Source organism: Colobus angolensis, unplaced genomic scaffold, assembly GCF_000951035.1.
Source record: "Colobus angolensis palliatus isolate OR3802 unplaced genomic scaffold, Cang.pa_1.0 Scaffold153, whole genome shotgun sequence".
Classification (NCBI taxonomy): domain Eukaryota; kingdom Metazoa; phylum Chordata; class Mammalia; order Primates; family Cercopithecidae; genus Colobus; species Colobus angolensis.
In genome coordinates, this window is record NW_012114633.1 from 3,609,073 (window position 1) to 3,635,914 (window position 26,842).

The window sequence follows — 26,842 nt, forward strand, 5'->3', positions numbered from 1 at the left end:
CTTAGACTGCAACCAAAATTCTTGCAAATTGTAGGGACAGATGTTTTAATTTCTTGTTTGTTTTTTTTTTTTTTTTTTTTCCACCAAACAAGAAGCAGCACCAATGAATTTTGTTGTTGTTTGGTTTGGTTTGCTTTTTTTTTTTTTTCGAGACAGGGTCTTATTCTGTCACCCAGGCTAGAGTACAGTGGTGTGATCATAGTTGACAGCAGCCTCAGCCTCCTGGACTCAAGGATTCTCCTGCCTCAGCCTCCCGAGTAGCTGGGACTACAGGTGCGCACCACCACGCCCAGCTAATTTTTTTGTATGTTTTGAAGAGATAGGGTTTTAGCATGTTGCTTAAGCTTGTGTTGAACTCCCGGGCTCAAGCGATCCTCCCACCTTGGGCTCCCAAAGTGCTGAAATTACAGGTGTGAGCCACCATACTCAGCCAAATTTCTTAAGTACCATAAGTTTACTTCTAAGATCTTACAAGTTACTATAACTAGATCTATATCTATTACTATTTACTCCTGTGTATGTACTTGCACTGACTCTGACTCCAAAAAGGACAGAGGCACAAACACAATATTTAAAAGGTTTTTTTTTCCCACATTGGCAACACAGGAACAATATGAGCTATAGCATCTTACCACTAAGACACTGCTAAATGTTTTGAATTCAGTATAAAATTATAGATTATTCCATCACAATATCAATACCATTGTTAAAAGAACAAACCACATTCTACTGACATAATAAACATTAATATGAATTGATTGTTGCTAAACAGCCTCAGACTTTCAAAAATGATTCTGTCTTGGTAAAATTTATGCAGTACAATTGAGTTCTAAAATCTCTTACTTTTACTCTTATTTAATTTTATATTCTTTTTTGAAAGAGAACATGCATAATTATTTTTCCTGAAGGTTGCAAATAAATTAACAGACATTTTACCTACAGAAGGGGCAGTTTATAGGAGCTAGGCAGATGAAAGGTGAAGATAAGAATAATATTTTCATTCTACCTTTTCATACATTTTTGGGTTTTCAACCATGTAAAGGTAGGATCTTTTAAAAAATTAAATAATAAGCTGGGCATGTTGGCTCAGGCCTGTAATCCCAGCACTTCACGAGGCTGAGGCAGGAGTTCAAGACCAGCCTGGGCAACACAGTGAGACCTTGTCTCTACAAAAAATAAAAAAATTAGCCAGGTATGGTGGCATGCATCTGTGTTCCTTGCTACTCAGAAGGCTGAGGTAAGAGGGTCACTTGAGCCCAGGAATTTGAGGCTGAAGTGAGCTATGACCATGACTCTGCACTCAAGCCTGGGCAACAGAGCGAGACCCTGTCTCCAAAAATAAAATGAAATAGAATAAAACATTAAATAAAAATGTAAAGGCATAAAGTTAATCTTTGCATAACTTTCAAAAGGGATATTGTTGAGACTCATTTCTTTGCAGTCTTTAAAAACAAGAAAGATTATTTCCAATTGGTAATCAAATCTTATTTATATCAGAAATATTTTTCTTGCCTAGATCCTCTTCTCCAATCCTTGTGTAACTTCCCAGAAAATGGAATCAGTTTCCACATTCTTAACAATGATGAAACGTAATTTAGTCCATCCTCCAATTGCCATGAGAATTATCTTATTTTGTTAGTCTCCTACTGAAATGTCTCATGTAGTTCCCTTTTGGTCACTTCAACAAGAAGTACACATTCCCATGTAAGCTACACAAGGTCCTTCAGAATCTGGCTCCAAGCAACCCTTCTAGCCTCATCTCATTTCTTAGACCAGCTTTCTCTGACCTCTGATGACTCCCTGACATTGCATATGCTGTTCTCCCTGCTCTGAATACCTCTGCCCGCGTAATCTTTCTGAAGAACCAGTCTTAAGGCCACTTCCTCTAATAATCCTTTTTGAATCTAATCAGATTTTAACAATATTCACATTAATAACAATAGCAATTAACCTTTACTGAGTACTTATGGAGCAGGCACTGTGCTGTGAATGCTTTTTTTCATTTAAAAGCCTTACTCTGTAAGGTAGGTACTATTATTACACTTTAAAGAGACAAAGAAATTGAAGCCTAGACACGTAATGTAAACCAGTTAGTGGCAATATGTAAGGTCAGAACTTGAAACTATGCTCCAGAGTCTATTTTATTGATATGTAGTTAAGTAAGTTCTTCCTAAGGATGAAAGGAAGACTGTGGTGGTCTCTGAAAGTTCCATAATTTTTTTCCTCAAAAGTAAAAATCTTGAAGATCTGACATACTTTCTATAACAAATAAAGGAAAAAAAGATTAATTAGAAATTATTCTCATCCATCAAGACAAGTCTCCCACATAGTGCTGCTACATGTATGGTTTCTTCCAGCAGGGAAGTGGGGGCGGGGGTTCCGATTTTAAAAAGAATCATATCATTACAACATTTAAAGCCTAATGAAAAAGCATCAGTTGGTATATATGAAATATTTAATTACTCAAATGAAAATAAATTTACCTTTTTTTTTTTTTTTTTTGAGATGGAGTCTCACTCTGTCGCCAGGCTGGAGTGCAATGGTGTGATCTCGGCTCACTGCAATCTCTGCCTCCCAGGTTCAAGCGATTCTCCTGCCTCAGCTCCCCAAGTAGCTAGCACTACAGGTGTGTGCCACCATACCCAGTTAATTTTTGTGTTATTAGTAGAGACAGGGTTTCACCATGTTGGCCAGGATGGTCTCGATCTCTTGACCTCATGATCCACCTGCCTTGGCCTCCCAAAGTGCTGGGATTACAGGCGTAAGCCACTGTGCCGGGCCATAAATTTACTTCTTATATTAACTATATTTAACTAATTAAAAGCAAATTTGTTTCTTATATTAGCTGGCTCAAGCTTTAACTTAAATATAGGTCACTGCAATTACAAGAAAAGGTCAACACTATTCTATGAGAAGCAAATCAACAGTAAGTTTACTCAGATTTCACATAGAAAAGGAAGAAGAAAAAGAAGTTAATGTGTGTTTTTAGATGTTGGAGATGAATTTTAAAACCGTACTTTTTAGAACTCTCTTGGCCCACTTACTACATTAAAATGTGTAACATTCTTTCTGTTTTCAAGAACAAAGCTGGCAGAGGGAGATGGCTGGTCTTGACACTAGTAATAATATTCAGGAGCTGTTCAATACAGTAGTATCCATTTTTGTATTTTATTATTTAAAACACATAAGATGTTTTAGGACTAGGAGACTACTACTTAAGTAACAAATATTTCAATAACTGGCCTTCTAAAGTTCACTACCTACCTTTCAAACAGCACTAAAGTTAGGTAAATACGACAATATTTGAAATTCTCTTCTCTGCCTCTGTATTATCTGTACTTCTTAATACTGTTTAAAGAAAACCTGACCAGGTGTGGTGGCTCACGCTGTCAGGAGATCAAGACTATCCTGGCTAATACGGTGAAACCCTGTCTCTACTAAAAATACAAAAAATTAGCCGGGCGTGGTGGCACGCGCCTGTAGTCTCAGCTACCCGTGAGGCTGAAGCAGGAGAATCACTTGAACCCGGGAGGTGGAGGCTGCAGTGAGCCGAGACTGTGCCACTGCACTCTAGCCTGGGCGACAGGGTAAGACTCCATCTCAATTAAAAAAAAAAAAGAAAATCCTTCAGGTCAGCCTTGCTGATCAGTTCTTCAGTCTTTGAACCCTGAGGCAACTGCTCATTTCTAACATATTTCACTTTATGGAAAAGGTTACTTACAAATCAAGCTGCTATTGCTTTGTAACAACATAGTAGTATTTGATTTCAGCCTTTACTTTCTATTTTCATTTAATAGGACACCTTATAGATTACATTCTGGTTTTCATTCAAAATGAAGCCCTCCCAATCATCTTTTCTGCATTACAACTCCATCCTCTACATGATTTTTAAGTTGTTCTCCTTCATATTAAGACCAAACGCACAGACACTGAGCTTATAACACTCCCATCAGCTGGCTCCCTGGTACCTGTCCAGTGTTATTTCCCTTCCTATACACCCTATTTTGTTCGGGCTAAGATCTCAACAGTGTGGTTCCTTATTCTACTTCTGGGTCTTTTTCCCCCCTAAAACAAGCAACAAGTTTTAAGAGTAACAAATAATATCCACTGGGAGGCCGAGGTGGGAGGATCATTTGCAGTCAGGAGTTCGAGACCAGCCTGGTCAACGTGGTGAAACTCCATCTCTACTAAAAATACTAAAATTAGCTGGAAATTGCTTGAACCTGGGAGATGGAGGTTGCAGTGAGTTGAGATGGTGCCACTGCACTCCAGCCTGGGCAACAGAGCAAGATTCTGTCTTAAACAATTTTTTTTTTAATTTAAAAAATAAATAATACCCAGCCTAGAGTTGATTAGTTTTTCTCTCTGAATTGACTAGTTAACAACTCTCTACTGGTGCAGTAACAATTTCACTTTAAAAGTTTTGTTTCTATAAGCTTCTTTTGGGAGTAAAATCAAAATTATGTCAGTGTAATTCATGAAGGCAATACATTATAGGAGCAACTCAGATGTGTGCATTCAGGGTTTGAAAAAGGATGTAGTATTATCATTTCCTTAGGCATATAAGTTAAATAAATCAGTTATCATCAAACCTCTTCTGGTCCTTTTCTACTCACAGCTAGTCCCATTGATTCTTCCCCATAATAGCTATAAAAGAAAATAGACATTTTGTGCTTTTCACACCTAATGTGTTTGTCTGCATTCAGGCCCTTAGAGCATACAATTTATAGCAGCTTCCTAAATGTTTATGGTCTCCCTAGCTCCTCCCCGTAGAGTACTGCCAAACTGACTCTCAAAGGTAGCAGCAACTTCTTGATCATGTCAATTCCCTACTTAAAAGCTTTTAATGGCTTCCAGTTTTCTCATTTAAAAAGTTTAAATTATCTTGCTGGATTTATCTTCCTCTATTCTCTCATATTAAATACCAACTCATTTAAACAAACTTGTTTACTGCCTCTAAATGTGCTCTCCTGCCTATGTGTTTTATGTTTAAACTATTTCTCTACTTAGAATAATCTCGACCATTTTGTCCACATAACCAAATTCTACTGTAACAAAATTTTCCTATAACTCAACTACCTGGGGGTCCTAAATGAAATCTCATTCAGAGGTTGTTCCTACTCCACTGAATGAGTAACACCTACCTACCAATTGGCCAGGTTCACCCCTCCCTTTTTGGTGACTTTCTAGAAGTCTCCCAACCAATAGGAGTGGGAAGTGTCTAGAGTATGAGAGCTAATACTTGCTGTTTTGCTCTCTCTCTGTCCAGTTGTTACCTTTAATCTACACTGATACCATCTGCTTCTAGATCTCAGGTGGTTTAAGGCCTACGCTTATAGTCCAGTCGGGCTGGTGCCACTAGCATAATGGAGTGCTCCTGTTCTCAGTCTTTGATCCTGTTGTCAGCCCTCATTCATCTGACATGTTTTCTGAGCACCTACTTGAGGCACTACTGTAAGCACTAGGGATACGACAGTGAAAAAAGAGCCAAAGTCCTTTCCTTCAAGGAAATAATATTCTAGAGGAGGAGAGAAAATAAATCAAGATAAATAAAATATATAGCATACTGGATGCTGATAAGTTTAAGAAAAATAAAGCAGGAAAGCAGGGGGCGGGGGGGACAGGGGAAATGGTTGCAATTTTAGGAGGGCTAAAGAAAGCCTCATGGAGAAAGTTTAAGTGATGACCTAAAAGATGAGGATTGAACCAGTTACTTGAGGAAAAATGTTCTAGGCAAAGAAACTACAAATGCGACAGTCCTGAGCTGAAAGTATGACTCACAGGTTCCAGAAACAACTGAAGCAAAATGAGCAAAAGGAAAGAGATTAATGAAATCAGAGGTAATGGGGGCATCGGATCTACAGAGGTCAGCAAACTACAGCCCACGGCCTTTCTGTTTTTGTAAATAAAGTATTATTGTCTATGGCTACATTCACACTACAACAGAGCTGAATAGCTGTAAGAGAAACTATATGGCCCTAAAAGCCCTAACATATTTACCATCTGACTCTATACCGAAAAAATTTACTGACCCCGATAGAGAATGCATAGGCCGCTTATAAAGGCTTTGATTTTACTCTAAATGAGATGGGAACTAATTAAACACGAGTTATATGATCTGACTCACATTTTTACAGAAATACTGGCTGAAAATACACTGAAGAGGGTAAGAAGTAAGCAGGGAGAGTCCATTAGGATACTATTACAAAAATCCAGGTAGATAATGGTGGCTTGGACCACAGTGGTAGTCACAGACATGGTGAAAAGTCGTTAGATTCTAGATATATTTTAAAGTTAGACCTATGGAATTTACTCTGGAATCAGATTACAGTTTGAGAGAATCAGTAGCGGAGAATAACCCTAAGGCTTCTGGTTTGCTAACTGGAAAAACAGGAGTATGACTGTCTGGCAGCATGAAGATTAGTGCTCATGAATTTACAGAGGCACTATTCAGCATGGGTGTTGTCTTCCCCTACATATTGGCTCAGATACCAAAATGATGACGAGATGGATTTAATCAGGATTTGGTTAGTCAAACAAGTACAATTAAATGAGAAAGGACCAAGAGAACTGACAAAGTGCCCAAGAGAAGGATGACAATGATGGACCACAAAATTTGAGCAAGGTAAGGAGAGAACCAAGGACACCAGAGGACAAGAAACAATTAAAAAGCAGTAGGAACAATGGATCACAGGTCCAACAGAGTCTAAGGATTGTTGAACAGAGTAAGATGAAGAGGCATCAGGTAGTGATTAGAGAAGGAACACATTAACACTGAAATTATGGAGTAAGTGTGGTTTTGGCAATGACAAGGTCTATGGTATATATATGTTATGTTTATACACTTTCACATCTTATCTCCTCATTTACATCGTAAGCTCCTTCAGAGTGCAAGCCATCACTTAACCCTTCTAAAGCACCTACTCAATACTCTGAGTATAGTTGGTAGGAAGAAGTTACAGTAAGGGAGGATGAATGATGCATTAAAAATTAAGATATGTGATCCTCTACTATATTCAATGTTTACGTCATTGGGCAATTCACTAAAACTCTTGGGGTCACACAAAGATAAAAAGTCAGGCGGACGGGATTAAAAACACTATTTGCTAAAAGATTTGAGGCAGGACAAAAAAGATTTTCAGTGGTCTTTTCAGACGTAAAGATCTAAAGATCCTTCTACATCCTCATTTCTTTTTTATTTCCAGAGATGCATTTTGAGCTGCTTTCTTACAGTGAATCGAACTGTTTACCCATCAGTGAACTCTGTAATCAAGTGTTTAGAACATGCTTTTTAACCATGGTTTTGACCATTGCGACTTATGGCAGAGTTCATATACAAAGGTTGAAAAGCTAAGTTTGGGCATGTTTCTTCAGAGATGCATTGTGAGCTTATTTATTACACTGAATTTAAAGTTTACCAGTAAACCCTATAATCCAGCTTTTACAACTAAAGCATGATTTTTAACTATTTTAATTTTACCATTGTGCCATTGTGAAGAGTTTACATATACAGGTTGAAAAGCTAAATCTGAGAATGTTTCTTCAGAGATACATTGTGAGAGATGCTTTATTACAGTGAAGTATTTACCAGTAAACTCTGCAACTGAATGTTTAAAACATTTTTGATTTTAAATTTATAATTGACATACAATAATTACACATTTATGAGGTACAATGTGATGTTTTAATGCATGTATACATAGTGCAATGATCGAATCAGGGCAATTACCCTATCATTTCAAACATTTCTCATTTCTTTGTGATGACAACATTTGAAAGCTCTTCCAGATATCTTGAAATACACAATACATTGTTATTTGCTATAGTGTCCCTACGGTGTGACAGAATATAAGAATTTATTCTTCCTGGGCCGGATGCAGTAGTTCACGCCAGTAATCCCAGCACTTTGGGAGGCCAAGGTGGGCGGATCACAAGGTCAGGAGATGGAGATCACCCTGGCTAACACGGTGAAACCCCGTCTCCACTAAAAATACAAAAAATTAGCTAGGTGTGGTGGCGGGCGCCTGTAGTCCCAGCTACTAGGGAGGCTGAGGCAGGAGAATGGCATAAACCCAGGAGGCGGAGCTTGCAGTGAGCGCAGATTGTGCCACTGCACTACAGCTTGGGCGACAGAGCGAGACTCCGTCTCAAAAAAAAAACCAAACACACACAGCACACACAACACACACACACACACACACACAAACTTATTCTTCCTAAGTATAACTTTATCCCCATGGACAAACTCCTCTAGCTTTCCTCCTTCTCCTTCCCCTCCCCAGCTTCTGGTAACACCTATTCTGCTCTCTATTTCTATGAAATCAACTTTCTTAGACTCCACATACAAGTGAGATCATATAGTATTTGTCTCTCTGTGCCTGGCTCATTTCACTTAACATAATGTCCTCCAAGATCATCCATATTGCTGCAAATGACAGGATTTCATTCTGTTTTATGGCTAAATGGCCTTCTATTGTATATATATAATATATACACATGACATTTGCTTTATCCATTCATCATTTGATAGGCATTTAGGTTGAAAATTAGTATGTCAAAGAGATCTGCATAACCATGTTTATTGCAGAACTTTCTAACTTTTATTATTTTATGATTTCATATATGAACTCAGTAGAATTTCTAAGTAACAGAAATGTGAAATTCCAATTTTCTAAGAAAGAAATGAAGTGCTCAAAATAGACATATGTGAACATCCTTAAAAATCAGAGTTTGAGAGTTAAAAAGGGCCTTAGAGATCATGTCATTGACTTTCACTGGCCTAATCTCAAAAAGCTACATTTGTGCAGGATTATCTGGATATTATTGTTTGGAAGAGAAATCTACAGTGTTGGAATAGAGAAATGTGTGTTAGGATTAACAGTAAGTATATAAAATGTATTTGGTTAGAAGATCAGTAAAGGAACAATTATGTTGTCCTATTTGTCTGTTAATAGCAACAAGATACATTAAATTGACAGCTCTTAGAGACTGTCCATCAAGTGTTTCCCCTCAACCGCCCCATCCATGCAGTCTTTATAAGATTCCTTATTAGTTCTAAAGAAGATGTATCAGTGACTTAGCTCCCAGGAAGGGCAATGGACTAGATTTGTATATATGAATACAAGTGAAAATATACTCCCTAAATACATAAGAGGTCACCAGGGAATTCAAAAGAATGAATTTTATTAATAAATATTATGAATAAGGGATGAGAGGCCAGAGTGTTTAAAACTAGTGTTTCATACACTTACTATTTTGGCTTTAACACTACCTAATTAATTTAATATTCTATCCTGCACTATGCACTCAGTATTAAGGGGAATATAGATGAATTAGATGTAGCCTTCCCTCCCATAAAAGTCTGTCAAGTAGATGCAAATCACTGCCAGTGAAGCAAAATGACATAATCGAAATACGTGGAAAACACAATGGGAGCAATTGAGGAATAATGTCCTATTGAGGAATAATGGAAGACTTCAGAGACTCCTAATACTGCTTACAAACATAAAACTACACTAAAATTTGACTTACATGTCTTTCATCTTTTCTGTATTTCACAAAATTTAGGTGAAAAGTAAAAGAATCCTTAACAAAAGAAGAAAATGTGAAAACCATTTAATAAATTTAGTCATCATTAACTTGTAAGCAGCAAAAAAAAAAAAAAAAAAACCCAAACCAAACCATATTGATAATCAGCCCCAAGCTAATCTTAAAATATATCTGAAAAGATGCCCGCCTTCTTTAACTAAAAAAGAAACAAAAACAAAACACACCCAAACTTTCCAGATTGGCACTGGAATAATTTCTTCCTAAGGAAGGGGCATTTGAGCTACACTCCTGAATTGGAACCTCTTTCTGATTATACTGACTTCACATTCCAGGCTGGGATTGGGGGAGGGGAGCTGACCCTTAACATTGGTCCAAATGTGGCAAAAGACTTTTCCTTGATTCCCCGTAGCACAGGTAAAACAAATCTGGGACATTCAAGATGATCAAGTAAAAGATAGAGAAGGACAAAATGACAATGGAGATATCATGAGTACAGGGGATATATATTATAGGGCATCACTTATTTATCTTCATCTTATAAACCAAATCTTCAGCCACCACTCACTACCAAATCTCCACAGCCAGTTTTTTGGGTCTCTGTTCCTGGTTAAGGGCCTGCCTCTTCCCAGATTAACTGAATTCAGAGATATTCAACCCTTTGGAGCTGACATCATTCTTCCAGACCTCAAAACAAACAAAGAAACAACAACAACACAAACAACACAGAAAACCAACATCTCAATAAGCCTTAATGCTCATGTGATACAGAAGTGGGAATAGGAAGGAAAACATTCTTTAATTTCATGTCTCTCTTGCATAACAGTTAAAACCGTCTTATATCAATGACATCCAATTCAGCTTTTGCAATACCAGTGGGCCTCTAATTATCAAAACAAAATTCAATCAAAACAATTTTTACAACCACAAATAATATTTCTGGAAAAGCAAATATACACACAAATCAGCAATTAAAATGTATATAGGAGTAGCCCTTATTTGAAATCATACTTTTCACATTATGTTTTGAACTAGTGGTCTATGAAATGAAGCACTGTCATATGAAATAGTTAAGAATACTAAACTGGTTTCAGATACTATCATATTGAGAAAAACTGTTAATTTTGCAAAATAACTACTTTATAAATAAAAATATTTACAGTAGGACCTCACAGGGATTCAGTTATTATAACTAAAGCTGAAAACTGTAGTGCTCATCTAAGGAATGGCTCTAGCAATTCTCCAAATAATATCTACTTTAAATAAACTCACTGAATCCACTTGTAAATTATTTCCCTTTGGCTGTCTCATTATTCACTATGCTTTCAAGGAACACGGTGATGAAAGAAGAAAAATACCTCTCTCTAACATAACCATACTGGCAAGAACATCAACATTATCAGTATTCAAAGAATGTCTTGGCAGGTTAAACCTTCATAAAAAGAAGGAACACTATCTAATCCAAGTTATCAAAATAGCAATAGTACTTCTCGTATTATGTGCAATGATTGTTTGTTTCTAATGCAGAAAAAAATAAAGACAACAATATCGTCAGGTTTAAATTTTAAGCAGACAAAGAAATTCTTTACAAAAAAGCACATAAAGAATGATGAAAGTAGGCAAGTTTAAAAGACAAAGGCTAAGAGCAAAGTAGGACTCAATGTTCAAAGAGATTTATAGTAACACTCCATTGCTATTTTGGGAGGTTTAACAATATATTTTGACATTTTAAAGGTGCAATAGCACTATTAAGAAATATAAAAATTTTAAAAATCTACTATGAGAAAAAAGCTTGAACATAAACAGCTTGTTCTAATTCAGTCCATGATTTCTCTGTACAATAGCTAATACTTAATTTTACAAAAAGACTTTTGATGATTTTATATTACTTTCACAGTATAATACTCTCAACATACTCTCCAGGATTTGAACTGCATCTGAAATTACTGAAGGCTATAAAGGAACTTGTGTTTGCTAAATATAAGTTCTAATACAGTGTCCTCCAAAAATAATAAACTGTAGTACACTATAAATACTGCTTCCCAATTTCTTTTTTTGTTCTAACAGAAAACTACTCATCATATGAACAGGTTTAATGTAACATGGAATGCAAAAGATTAGAACCATTAAAATATTTAATTCTTCAACTTTAAAAAATAATTAAAATAAAATAAAAACAGGATAATGACTAGAGTAGTGCCATTATAATCACACTAAAAAGTAAAGCTTCCATCAACATTTTATGAATTTGACAAATCCAGTTCAATGTATTTTTTAAGTATTGTATTTCACTCAATTTTGTGATATTCTATTTTTGAAAAACCTTTTAGTCAGAAAAGAAGCTTCAGATACCCATGAAAAGAAAAAAATGAAGGTAGAAACACATATGCTGAGGTTTGCTAATTCACTGTTTAAAAAGTACCTTAGATGTCCCACCATAACTGCTCTTAGATGTTTTTAACAAATAGTTATAATTCACAGATAAGACAAGTGGTACTTTTTATCTACACAGGCCTATATAAACTTTTATTAAAACATTTAAATTGTTTTACTTTTAATCTTGTCAAATAATTTTCATTTCTTCTACTTCTTTAAAAGGCTGACCAGGTTATTTGCCTGTATTGGAATCAACGAATGTTGGACTACACTATGTTTAGTTATAATAACTAATTTATCCAGCCTGACTTAGTATGTGGGAAACGATACATCCCTAAGTGTACTGAGATGTTTCTCTGAAACAAAAAGATTTAATTTTATGCATGTGATAAGAAACAGCCTTATTCGATATATACTTTTTTTTTTTTTAATGAGCAACACAGATAGCAGACATACAACTCCTTATTACCCATAATCTTGACTACCAAGAAATGAAGCAAAACTTTTGGAAAAATACAATGCAAGAAAAGATTCAAGTTAAAAATATATTCCTTTGGTTAAAAATCATCCCCTTAATTGAACAATGAGAAAACTTGGACACAGGTTGGGGAACATCACACACCGGGGGCTGTCGGCAGGGTGGGGTAAGGGATAGCATTAGGAGATACTCCTAATGTAAACGACAAGTTAATGGGTGCAGCACACCAACATGGCACATGTATACATATGTAACAAACCTGCACGTTGTGCACATGTACCCTAGACCTTAAAGTATAATAATAAAAATAAAATCTAAGCAGAAAGCAAAAAAAAAAAAAAAAAAAATCTGTGAGTTTTTTTCAGTCAAATTTTAGGAGTAATGGGGTATTTGTTTTTAAAGATCCAAAGTTTTAAAGGTGACTGCCTAGTTTTAGAGATCGAAACATGAATTATGTACAATGAACTAAAAAAGGAAAAAAAGACATGAAAAAAAATCATCCTGTTTATAATATTCATTTGTAATCTAAATTCACAGCATTTCCCATCAGCCCAAAGTAATCTTGTAAATGTCATTTTACTTGTAGTATTACAATGTTTTTTCAGTCCAGTATTTATGGATGTCACTTGGCTGCAGCAACAAAATATTTTAACTCTAGGAAGAGTGGAGCCTTGTAGCATTAGCTCTTTTAACAATTTTCTTATAAGATTTTTACTTTAGAAACCGACACATGTAGTTTTCTTCAGATACAGTACATCCAAACTTTTTATAGAAACCAACATTTTGTGGTAGACATTCAAAGGTAATCTTGTAACAGTTCAGTTTCTTGCTTAGCAAAGTAAGGGTTGATAATAACAATTAGCCAAGCTGCTTTCCTCTGCATTCATCACTAACCACAACATCTACTCTTCCTCTCTTAGCACAGGAATGGATGAATTTATGTTCTATTATCAGAGTTGCTGTAGCAACAGTCTGTCCTAGAGTCACATCTTCTACAACTGTAACATAATCCCCAGATTTCGTAAACTGTTCAGGGCTGACAACTCCAGTCTCTGTCAGCTGACCCAATACCTTAAAAAAAACCCTCTATTTAAGTCAGCAGTACAAACAGGCCTCAAAACCAACCCTTCTCCAGGATGTATTGGGGAAATGGCTGGAGAAAATGTAGCTGTATTCTGACTCCGGTCCACTTTTTTGAGTAGACTTGGGTCAAACATAAGAGTTTCATCAGGTTTCATCTTTCTAGTAAGGTCGGTAGAGGCCCCGCAGTCGATGCTCCTTACCGAGGGGCATTGGACTCTCCCCGACCAGCGTGCACAGCAATGGATCCGGATCCCGCTTCAGCGCCTGCCCCAACTCCTCCACTGCCACGCCACAGTCGGCAACCGCGGCCCACATGTGGCCACGCCAACGCCTCCACCCCGCCTCTGCCCTCTCACGCAGGGCCACGCGTAGGCAGGTGTAAGTGGAGGCCGAGGCGTCACCCGCCCCGCCCAGAGAGTGAGTGGTGGGGCCCCTGCTTTCCAATTTCTAAAGAAAATACCTACATTGATAATCTTACATTGGTTGGGAAAATGATATAAACCTCTCAAAAAAACTTAGAAGATATATATTTGACTGAAAATAACTCTCATGTCATTTCAAACATTTCTAATATATTCATTTTCATCACACACGAAATGATAATCTTATTTATTTATTTATTTATTTAGAGACAGAGTCTCTGTTGCCCAAGCTGGAGTGCAGTGGTGCAATCTCGGCTCACTGCAACCTACGCCTCCTAGGTTCAAGCGATTCTCCTGTCTTAGCCTCCTGAGTAGCTGCGATTACAGGCATCTGCCACCACATCCATCCAATTTTTGTACATGTAGTAGAGATGGGGTTTCACCATGTTGGCCAGGCTTGTCTCCAACTCCTGACCTCAAGTGATCCACCTGCCTCGGCCTCCCAAGGTGCTGGGATTACAGGTGTGAGCCACCAGACCCAGCCTTCACTTATTATATTTTCTAACTCAAAAGATTTCTACTCACTTTTCTTTTCTTTTCTTTTTTTTTTTGAGACAGTCTCCCTCTGTAGCCCAGACTGGAGTGCAGTGGCACGATCTCGGCTCACTGCAACCTCCCCGCTTCCTGGGTTCAAGTGATTCTCCTGCCTCAGGCTCCTGAGTAGCTGTGACTAAAGGCGCACACCACCACGCCTGGCTAATTTTTGTATTTTTAGTACAGACGGGGTTTCACTGTGTTAGCCAGGATGGTCTCGATCTCCTGACCTCGTGATCCACCCACCTCGGCCTCCCAAAGTGCTGGGATTATAGGTGTGAGCCACTGCACTCAGCCCACTTTTCTTTTACAAATACATAATTCCTATTTCTCTTTATATTTTACCTTTTACTGTTTTTCCTTCCTAATTATTATGTTCCTTCTAATGTTGGTCTTTTATTAATTTGGGGACAAACTTTTTATTACTAAATATCCTCTGGATCCAGAGTCATAGAGTTATTTTTATTAGTAGGATGAGCCTCCATCCACCAACATCCTAAGGAATCATAGCATGGTGGCGCTGGAAGGGATCTCAAGGTATCATTTGGCTGAGCTCTATGCCAACAAGAATAGGTTGCTATTCTTATTTTATTTATTTTAAATGATCAAAGATTTCGATCAAAAACATTCTACTATGGCTTTAATAAAGAATCTTCCTGACAATAAGAAAACTGGATCAAAAAAGGTTCTTACCTCAGCACTATTACTGTAAAATATAAAACAATTTCTTTAGTTGCTCTGAGCTTTAACTTCCCCCATATAAACAGAGATAATGCCTTCTATCTCACAAAGTTATTGTAACTGTTCTGAAACCTGGGAAAAAACTATATAAATGTAAAGTAGTATTAAAATAGGAAAAAGGACCAGGTATAGTAGCTCACACACCTGTAATCCCAGCACTTTGGAAAGCCAAGGAGGGTGTATTGCTTGAAAGTTCAGAAGTTTGAGCCCAGCCGGGGCAACACAGGGAGACCCTCCATATCTCTACAAAAAAAAAAAATTAAAAATGAGCCAGGCATGGTGGTACACATGTGTAGCCCCAGCTACTCAGGAGGCTGAGGTGGAAGGGATTGCTTGAGCCTGAGGCTGCAGTGAGCTGTGACCATGCCACCGTACTCCAGTCTGGGTGACAGAATGAGACCCTCTCAATTAAAAAAAGAAAGAAAAAAAAGGAAAAGAACATAGTAGAGTGTAAGCACTCTGAAGGCATGTTAAGTTTCAAATCCCATCTCAATTTACTAGTTGCACAACAGTGAGCAAAGTATTAAACCTATCTGAATTCCATTCAGAGAACAACTGCAAAACTGATATAATCCCTACATCACTTGGTTGTTGCTGTGAGGATTACAGAAAATTAATACACCTAGCACAGGTCCTGGCATTGTGTAGGCCCTCAATAAATATTAATTCCCTATTCCCCATCAGGTTTCCACATTGCTGTGTAGTTCGCTTTCCTGCAGGATACCCATGTGAAATTTCATCAGATAAACAGAATAATTAGAAAATATACAAACCTTTCTTTCCTTTAAGATTCACAAGCAACAAGATGACTACCTTCTCTTATCAGCCCTGCTTTGAAAATGGAAAGAAAGGAGCTGAAGTTTCCCTTAAACTCAAAAGCTTCTGCACAGCAAAAGAAATAATCAACAGAGTCAACGGACAGCCTGCAGAATAGGAGAAAATATTTGCAAACTATGTATCCAACAAAGATAACATCCAGAAGGTATAAGAAGCTCAAAAAACAAAAACAGAAACAAATAATCCCATTAAAAAGTGGGCAAAGGACATGAATTGACATTCCTCAAAAGAAGACAAATGGCCAGCAAGCATATGAAAAAATGCTCTACAATACTAATCACTAGAAAAACGCAAATTTAACCACAATGAGATTATCATCTTGCCTTAGTCAGAATGGCTACGATTAAAAGATGAAAAATAACAGATGTTGGTGAGGATGCAGAGAAAAGGGAACCTTTACTCACTGCTGATGGGAATGTAAATTAGCATAACGTCTATGGAAAACAGTACAGAGATTTCTAAAAGAACTACAAATAGAACTGCCATTTGACCAAGTAATCTCCCTACTGGGTATCTACCCAAAGGAAATCATTATACCAGAAGGACACCTGTACTTATATGTTTATCACAGCACTATTCACAATAGTAAAGATATAGAATCAACTTAAGTGCCATCAACATATAAATGGATACGGAAAATGTGTATGTACACACAGTGGAATACTATTCAATCATAAAAAAGAATGAAATCACATCTTTTGTAGCAACAAGGATGGAACTGAAAGTCATCTTAAGTGAAACTCAGAAAAAGACAAATACAGAAAAAAGACAAAAAACTGCATGTTTTCACTTATAAGTGGAAGCTAAACCACAAGTATGGACATAGTGTGTGGAATGACAGACAATGGAGATTCACAAGAGTGAGACAGGGAGGAGGGTGTATGATGACAAATTACTTAAAAGGTAAAATGTATGTTACTCTGGTGATGGATATACTAAAAGCTTTGACTTCGCCACTACACAACATATCCATGTAACAAAATTATACTTGTATTCTCCCGACACACACACTCTTCCAAAGAATAAACAATGTAGAGGGTAAAAAATGTCACTAAATTGTGAAGTCTTTAAAGGAAAAGAACCAGTCTTACTCGTTTTTCGTATTTTCAGAATCTATCATAGCACCTGATAAAAGGAAGCACTCAAGCCATTTCTTAGATGAAAAACATCTGCTGGTGGAATCCCTGATTTTAGAGATTAAGAAATGAAAGGTTCAATCAGATCATACACATATTAGGCAACCAATTATAGACACTCTTTATGTAATAAAGATAAAACTAGACAAATGTGGACTAGCATTTTGAAAAAAAGACTCTTCACATGTTATCTTTGGGCTGCTGTAGCAAAATACCATAAACTAGGTAGCTTATAAGCAATATAAATTTATTTTCCACAATTTGGGAGGCTGAGAAGTCCAAGATCAAGGTACCAGATGACTTGCGGTCTAGTGAGGTCCCACTTTCTGGTTCATAGACGGTGTCTCTGACTATGTAGTGGCCTCCTCACACGGCAGAAGGCAGGCAGCCCTCTGAGATCTCCTTTATTTTAAGGGCATGAATTTCACTCCTCAAAAGCCCCACTCCCTAATAACATCACACGGTGATTAGGTTTTCAACAAAATTTTGTGAGGGCACACATTTAGTCATAGCCCATATTTAACGGATTTAGAAAGTATACACTGTTCATTTATTTATATCATATACCCAGAAACTTATAAAAATAAAATAATGCTTACCTTGTTATGTACAAAAACAATCCTTAAGTCAGGTTTAAGGATACCATAGCTCATGAGGAGATCTTGGATCTTTTTTATTTCATCTTTACATTTTTTTGCAGTTGAGTAAAACTGCTTTCTTACAGGTAGATTCTTAAATAATCTTAAAGCAGTTACAGTTGTACCTGTTGACAGACAAGAGAAAAGCATATTTAGATTTGGAAGGAACGTCACAGATCTTCAAATCCAAATACAATTTGTAATTAACCCCTTCTATAACTGAAGGTCTTCTCCAATTCCAGAAACCCAAAGGCTCAACTTTGCAAATACTCTGATTCCATGCTAGACTCTTCTATTTGTAACAAGACTGACCTATGAAGTATGACCTCCTCTATGTGGTCTAAACAAGCATAATCTTACTTCTATCACCACATAGAAACACGGGCTTACAAGAATGCAGTATCATACGAAATCTGCTGGTGTGCAAACTACCTGGGAATGGTGCTTATTCTGGACTTTAAAATATAATCTACAGGAGATACAAGATTACACAGTTTATATAATAACCTTATGTCACTGGAAATTCTTACCTGAAATAATGTCTAGTAACCAAGTTAAATTTACCTCATTTTCAACAACATTCAAAAACACAGGATAATCTAACAGAAGAATTTTTTTAACTTATAGTTTAACTGGAAAGTTCAATAAAGGTGTAAAAATTATACTGCTGAACTATCAGATTAACCACTAGCTTTTACCCAAAAAAACACCACTGCCACATAAAATTAGGACTGAATGTTTGTCATAACATATACGATGGTACATATTTTTAAAACACTGAAAAACAAAACATTTAAAACATTAAAAAACTACTAGTCACCAGTTAATCTCAGAGTTAAGAAATCAACCTCCCCATGTGATTCTTATGAATGTATAGTCAGAGTAGAGAATCATTACACTGAGGAGTAATGAAATAAATTTATAGTGTAGTGCTTCTCAACCTTGGCAGCACTGACATTTGGCCAGGTAATTTGTTGTGGGGGACTGTCCTGTGCATTGTAGAATATTTAGCAGCATCTCTGGCCTCTTACCCACTAGATGCCCGTAGCATCCTCCCTAGTTGTGACAATCAAGTATCTCCAGATACTGCCAAATGTTCCCTGGGAAACGAAGTTGCCCTGGTTGAGAATCACTGATTTAGTATTTAAAAACTACCATCTTTTTTCTTTTTAACTAAAATAGAATAAAAAGACAGAATAAACTAGAACAGAAAATAGAGTGCATCACCTATAGTTAGGAGAAATATTATGTCATGACATTTTTGTTTTGATTAGCTATGTGTGAACTGGGTTGCTATGTAAAATATATTTATTACCGTGAATCAGTCAAAAAGGCTAAAGTTGCTGCAAAAGGTCAATTTTTGTCCTACTGCTTATAACACAGGGCAAAAACATAAAGAAAATGGCAATCATAAGGAACATACAAGACTTTGAAACTGTAGTGTAAAATTTTATGCAGTTTTAAAGTTCCAAGAGGAGAAAATGAAATTACTAGTAGTTTTAAAGTTCCAAAATGAGAAAAAGAAACAAATGGAGATGTAATTAAATAAATACTAGAAGAAAATTTTCGAGTTAAAGGCGTGTCAATTTCAAGAGCTTACTTCATTACTAGGAGGAATATTTTAGGAAGAAAAAAGAAACTACATTCTACTGGAAATTCTAAATTTTGAGGACAAGAAAAGAATTTTACGAACTTTGTCATACAGAAAGAACAAGTTTCTTACAAGAAAGGACTAACATCAAATTTCTCACCTATAACACTAGAAGGCAAACAATTTACTAACTATTAAGAAGAAATTAAGAAATTGACAGCCAGTTAAGATAGGTATAGGGCAAAATGAAGACATTTTTGGACTTGTAAAGATCCAGAAGTGTATCACCCAAATGTATTTGATGAAAATAAGACAAGATAAACTCTAATCAAATGACTATAATACCAAAATAGAGATTTCACCAGGTGTGGCGGGTTGCACCTATCATCTCAACTACTTGGGAACCTTAGGCAGTAGGATGGTTTGAGCCCAGGAAGTAGAGACCAACTGGGCAACACAGTGAGACCCCATCTTTAAATATAAAAAATAAAAAATTAGCCTGGCATGTTAGTACATGCCTATAGACCTAGTTACTTGGGAGGCTGTGAGAGGATCCTTTGAGCCCAGGAGTTCAAGGCTGCAGTGAGCTATGACTGTGCCACTGCACTCAGGCCTGGGTGACAGAATAAGACCCTGTTTCTAAGGGGGGAAAAAAAAGACATTTTATGACAACAAGATGAGAAAATAAATGTGCTGTGCAAAGCATCTTAAAAGTTTGACTGTAAACAGAAGATGCTAATGTGGGTGGGCTCTGCAACATAACTTAAAATGGGTAATCTGTAAACAAAGGAGGTTTAATTGACTCACAGTTCCACATGGCTGGCAGGCCTCAGGAAATTTACATTCATGGCGGAAAGGGAAGCAGGCACCTTCTTCACAAGGTGGCATGAGAGAGTGTGAGTGCATGAAGGAGGAACTGTCAAACACTTACAAAAACCACTGATCTCCTGAGAACTCACTATCATGAGAACATCATGGGAGAAAACACCCTCATGATCCAATCACCACCTTCTCTAGACACATGGGTATTACAGGTCCCTCCCTCAAAACATGGACATTACAATTTGAGAGGAGATTTGGGTGGGGACACAGAGCCAAACTATATCAGTAACACTGGTCAACTGGAGAAAAGGGGTGGGAATTAAGAGGTATAAAGCTTACATGGTCCTATACAACCTGGTCCATGGCTATGTTCTCTCCTACGAATGTCCTTCCTTCTGTTCCTACAGCACATCAGACTTGTTTCCACCTCAGACCCTTTGTACATATTCTTCTGTCAACCTTTCCACAGCTAACTCTTTGAGATCTCAGCTTGAGTATCTTTTATTCTTTTTGAGACGGAGTCTCGCTCTGTCTCCCAGGCTGAAGTGCAGTGGCACGATCTCAGCTCACTGCAAGCTCCGCCTCCCAGGTTCACGCCATTATCCTGCCTCAGCCTCCTGAGTAGCTGGGACTACAGGCACCCGCCACTATGCCCGGCTAATTTTTTGTATTTTTTTAGTAGAGACGGGGTTTCACCACGTTAGCCAGGATGGTCTCCATCTCCTGACCTCATGATCTGCCCACCTCAGCTGCCCAAAGTGCTGGGATGACAGGCTTCAGCCACAGTGCCTGGCCCAGAGTATCATATCTTTTGAAAATCCATCCCTAAATGCCCTATCCAAGGCTGCTGCTTCTACAATGGAACTGTTTTCTTTCTTTTTAGAAAATGTCACTACTTGAAAAAACTTTTGTCTGCTTCGCCTCTTAGAATACAAGTATGAGAGCAAAGGACTACCATGTTTACCATTATATCCCTAGCACCTTAAACAATGACGAATAATCTGTAGGCATTTAACAAAAAGTCTTAAATGAATATTTGAAGAAAGAAAATAAGAGAAAGTAATAAAGTTTGTATTTGTCTGAATTATTTATTTATGAAAGACACATAGTACTTGTAATTTTTGAAAGGAAATTTACTATAAGAAAAAAATAAAACAAGATGGGGGAAAAGATTTTTGTGGAAAAATACTAAAGGAAGTGCAATATTCCTATTTTGCTCATAGTTGATGTTTTCCTGCTTTTTTCTTGATCTGGTGCCTCATCAGCATGTAACATTACTAACGATTATTTTTTTGGGGGGGAGGTCTTCCTTTATTTTTATATAGAGCATTTCCTTGGCTTAACTGTATGCATCACTTCCAATGGCAGGATTAAATTCCTTGGAACACCATCGTATTTCTCACTAGTAACACTTTGGTGCTACTATTCTTTGGCTTAGGAAAGTAAAAAGGTCACTGACAAATTTTGGAGCAGAAGCTGATGAAGATCAAGAAGTGCATGCATTTAGCAGTCAGAGTAGGTATGCATTCTGCCTCTACTGCTAAATGGAAAATACACACACACCAGAATCCATACCAGATCCTATTCACAGACACCTCACTTCATTCTTTGTTCCTCTAGATGTTTCCTCCATTCTCGTGTCTTCAACTACTACCTATATGCCAATGATTCTTTTCATGGAAGTTGTAAGCACCACCATACTCTTATGAATCTCTAAAAAAGAAAAGAACACTTCCAATTAAACTACGATACACTGCCTTAACAACAGTCCCGTGTAACACATGAAATGGTCACATCAGCCTCTCATTGCTTTGAAATTTCTTTACTCCCATGAATATGGCAATTTCTTCTGGTGCCATCAATCTCAATGCTTTGCATATGACAGCAATCCTTTGGCACTTAACACAGCTTCATTTAGTTGTAACTATTTCCCTTTTTAAGTCTCATAAAGCATTTCTTGCAATAAAATATGAAGTTGTTTATTCCTCCAATCAACACACAAATTATCAATATTGCACAAAATTCAATTGATACAACAATAAGAACATCCAACACTGCTGCCTTTCCAAAAAGGAGTTTGGGAGGCCATTAATTATAAGCCACAATCTGTTTTCAGGGACGTCAAGTGTGACAAAATGCACATCTTAAAATTGGTTAACTAAGACACATATCTGAGACCTACACAACTCTTTCAAGTTTTATAGACAGAAGCTCACTCATTATCTCCACCTGGCTATCCTCAAGGTATATGAAATCAACCACACTCAGGCTGGAACTCATTATCTTCTTCCTTGGGTTTGATACTACACCTAACCTTCCTTTCTCATATAACACCAACATCCAATTGTTTCCAAAGGCAGATACTACAGACAGAATCGATTCTTCCCTCTACTTTTTACTGCAATATTAGGTAAGTCTTATAGGTCTATCTATTCTATCCTAGAAGTCTCCAATTTATGTCAAGTCCTTTCCCTCCCCTCAAACCCTAGTAGTTGAAGACAGTATCTTAAAGTAAGACAAAATTTATAGTAGAAAATACCAGTTAATCTTGTAAATAACAGAATATTAACCCTAGCAGTTAATTTTGTAAATAACATGATATCAATCCTCTGCCTAAAATAAATTCCAGTGGCTCATAATGGTAAGGTACAAACTACCTGGTATGATATAAAAGGCCCTTCATAATCTAACACTTACACTACCATTTTCTAAGCTAAACCTCCTGCTTCTACTACTCCAAAATCCTCACACTGAATTCTGCCATGTCATTCTTAGTACTCCATTTTATATGCTTTATTGACTTTTTAGCTATGTAACTTTGTATTGCTTTTAGTGGTTACTCTAGAAAGTATAACATAAATTCTTAAATTATCAGTCTACCTTGATTACCGTGAAATAAATTATATTTCACAATGTAACAACTTTATAATAGTGTACCTCATTTACTCTTACCTTTTGTAAAGTTTTTGTCATGCATTTTACTTTTCTGTATGATAAACTCCACATATACTGGTTTTGTTTTTGTAAAATGAATTTTTAAAATACTCTGTCTTTCCATTTTTTCCACACATTTTCTAGTGCTTTTCTTTCCTTCTTGCAGATTCAGGCTGCCATGTAGAATCATTTTCCTTCAGTTTAAAAATCCTGTTAGTATTTTTTCTAGTGCATCATGGGAGATTCTCTGTTTTATTTGTATGAAATTGCCTTCACTTTGTACCCATTCTTTAAAGGGTATTTTTCCTGGTTATAGAAGTCTAAATCAAATTTTGTTTTTTGTTTTGTTTTGTTTGAGACAGAGCCTCATTCTGTCACTCAGGCTGGAGTACAGTGGCGTGGTCTCGGCTAACTGCAACCTCCTCCTGGGTTCAAGCGGTTCTCCTGCCTCAGCCTCCCGAGTAGCTGGGATTACAGGTATGTGCCACCATACCCAGCTAATCTTCATATTTTTAGTAGACATAGGGTTTCGCCATGTTGGCCAGGCTGGTCTTGAACTCCTGACCTCAGGTGATCCGCATGCCTCAGCCTCCCAAAGTGCTGGGATTGCAGGCGTGAGCCACGGCACCTGGCTGAAAAATTTAAATACTTAAAAGATGTCATTCCATTTTCTTTGGACTTCTATATTTCTGATGGGAAGTCAGTTGTCATTATTTTTGTTGTTCCTCTGAATTCAATGTATTTTCTCCTCTGGCTGCTTTTAGTATTTCATGAAAGCTGTAAATAGCACCACACTTTTATGAATCTCTAAAAAAGAAAAAACACTTCCAATTAAAGTATAATACACTGCCTTAACAACACTCCTGTCCAACACATTACTGGTTTTCAGTAATTCAATTATGATGTGGTTAGCTGTGGTTCTCTTTATTTTTATTCCACTTGGTTCTGTTCACTGTCTTTGGTATGTGGCTTTGTTATCTTTTCAAAAATCTTGGCACATTCTCAGACATGTTCTTTTTTTAATCTTAATTTTGTTATTAGTTCTTTTGGTTGCTGTTGTTGAAGACAGGAGTCTCACTCTGTTGCCCAGGCTAGAGCATATGGCACAATCTTGTCTCACTGCAACCTCTAATTCCTGGGTTCAAGAGATTCTCCTGCCTCAGCCACCTAAGTAGCCAGGATTACAGGCATGAGCCAAAACACAAAATAATTGGGTATTTTTTGTATTTTTAGTAGAGACAGGGTTTAACCATTTTGGCCAGGCTGGTCTTAAACTCCTGACCTCAAGTGATCTGCCCACCTTGGCCTACCAAAGTGCTAGGATTACAGGTGTGAGCCACTGTGCCCAGCTCTCAGACATTTTTCTTCTTCTTTTCTTTTTCAGATTTTGTTCTGCCCCATTCTCTCTCTTGAGATTTCAGTCACATGTACGTTAGACCATTTAATGTTGCCCCATAGGTCTCTGATGTTCTTTTCCCATTCTACTTCTGTGCTTCTGTTTGTATGTCATTTTTATTGATCTGACTCCAATAAGTCCATCCAATTAATTCTTCAGACATGGTACTTTTTTTGTTCTATAATTTTCATTTAGTTTTATAGTTTCCATTTCTCTGCTGAAATTTGCTATCTTCTTACCAATTTTGACCATCTTTTCTTCTAAATTCTTTTAAGTTTTTGTCTGTTAATTCAAACATCTGGGTTATTGGTGAGTTTATTTACACTATTTTTTCTCTTGATTATGGATCCCATTTTCCTTTCCTCAAGTCTCTCAAAATTTTTATTTTTGCCAAACATTGTGTACAAAAGAACAATAGATACCAAAGAAGGAAATATTTTCTCCCAGAGAAAGTGCTTTGTTTCCTGCCAAGCAGGTAGAGTGAATAATGTATCTCTTCAAAGATAAACTCTAGGAGTTTATCTGAGTTAAACCTTTTAGTTCCAGTTCAAATGTCTTTGGTTTCAAATGTCTTGAACATGGAATCAGGTCTCTCCTCTGGCTTTAAGATCCTTCTTTCTCTAGCTCAGTCCCAATTTTCTTTATCACTTTTTACTCAACAAAAGTCCTGCTGAGATTTAGTGTGGGGGTCGGACTAGCTCTGTTTGAGGATCCCATACTCTAATCTGTCATGTCAGCCCACAAGGGGATATTAAAAGTTCTGCAGGTTTCTCCGAGTACCATAAAAGATCCCTTATTTATAGAAGGCTTGCTCCTTTATCCACCTATGACTCAGTTAATGCTCCCACCGATGTAAATGGCCACCAGGCACTTCTTTTCTAGGAAGACGTAGTCTTTCTCCTGTGAGCTTTGTCCATTTAAACTTTTCTGTGACACAGTTCTTCAATGAGTTTAAAGACTACAAATTTTTAAAATTATGTTTTTCCCCCTCATTGCTATGCAGATAGCAATGGTCTCTTGAAACTCTGTATCCATTATTTTTCTCTTGCCGAAAGGTTACACTCCATGTCTTATCTATCATCTTCAAACTCCTACCATCTTCCAACTCAAACGTCACCTTTTCTGAAAAACTTGCTAACCTTTCTCTAGGCAGCCAGTGGCTTCATTTTGTCATTATTCACTCACCTGTGTTCCCCACTAGTCAGTAAGTTCCTAGATGACAAATATAATGGCATGCACTGTAGCTCTAGACAGAAGGAAGACAGAAATCACAAGGGCAAAATATAAATGTGTATATGAAAGTAAAAAGAGATATCTGTTGATTTTTAAATATATGTTATATATCGAAGACCACATTATACCTAATCTGTATATTGATAAATTATTGCTCAGCACCTAAAAATATCCTCTGAAAGTAAAATGAGAACTATTATTATTATTATTTTGAGATGGAGTTTCACTCTTGTTGCCCAGGCTGGAGTGCAATGGCACAATCTCAGCTCACTGCAACCTCTGCCTCCCGCGATTCTCCTGCCTCAGTGGGATTACAGGAGCCTGCCCCCACGCCGGGCTAATTCTTTGTATTTTTAGTAGAGACAGGGTTTCACCATGTTGGCCAGGCTGCTCTTGAACTCCTGCCCTCAAGATCTGCCGGCCTTGGCCTCCCAAAGTGCTGGGATTACAGGCGTGAGCCACTGCGCCCAGCCAATTGAGAATTATTAATGAGAATTATATGTCTGAATAAAACATACTTATGGAAAAGTCTTTTCTGATTCTAAATGAACCCTGCCTCAAAAAGCAAAAAAAAAAAAAAACAAAAACAAAAAAAAAAGAAATGTACTTCCTTGAAAGTACCAGGTAATATTGGCCAATAATAGGGAGGAGGCCCCATTATACTATCATGTTTTACAAGAAAATCATTCAGCTCTCACTTTAGCATATCCTACAAACACCAGAAACAAACTGCAGTCTTGTAATATGTTATATTTTTATATGACCCTATGGTATGCCAATTATTATAATGGCAGCTATTTATATTCCTAATGTAAAGGTATGGTCAGTTGAATATATCAAAAAGTTTTCTTAAAATATTTAAGGAATAAAAGTTTCATTCTTAAGATGAAAAGATCTTTTAATACATGCACAATCACACAGTAGGAGTTTACAAAGAACATGATGTTCTGAAACTCTAGTAAGAGCAGCAAAATGATCAGAGCCCTTTAAATACTATTTTTGATATATAAGAAATTTCTACAGCAGAGTACTGAGAGATGTTAAAAGAATTTGACCAGGAAGGTAAATCAATTTG

The 26,842-nt window shown here is 37.0% G+C and overlaps 1 protein-coding gene across 5 annotated transcripts in view; it reads right to left on the bottom strand.

Annotated features, from left to right (window-relative positions):
- PMS1 (PMS1 postmeiotic segregation increased 1 (S. cerevisiae)) overlaps nucleotides 1-26,842 on the bottom strand; it is an 89,686-nt gene that overhangs the window by 37,976 nt on the left and 24,868 nt on the right. For all 5 annotated transcript variants that reach the window (XM_011936467.1, XM_011936466.1, XM_011936464.1 and 2 more), the window contains one exon: nucleotides 17,753-17,916. In XM_011936467.1, the coding sequence (XP_011791857.1) occupies nucleotides 17,753-17,806 (54 nt within the window). In that variant the 5' untranslated portion in view covers nucleotides 17,807-17,916. The remainder of the gene's footprint in view (nucleotides 1-17,752; nucleotides 17,917-26,842) is intronic.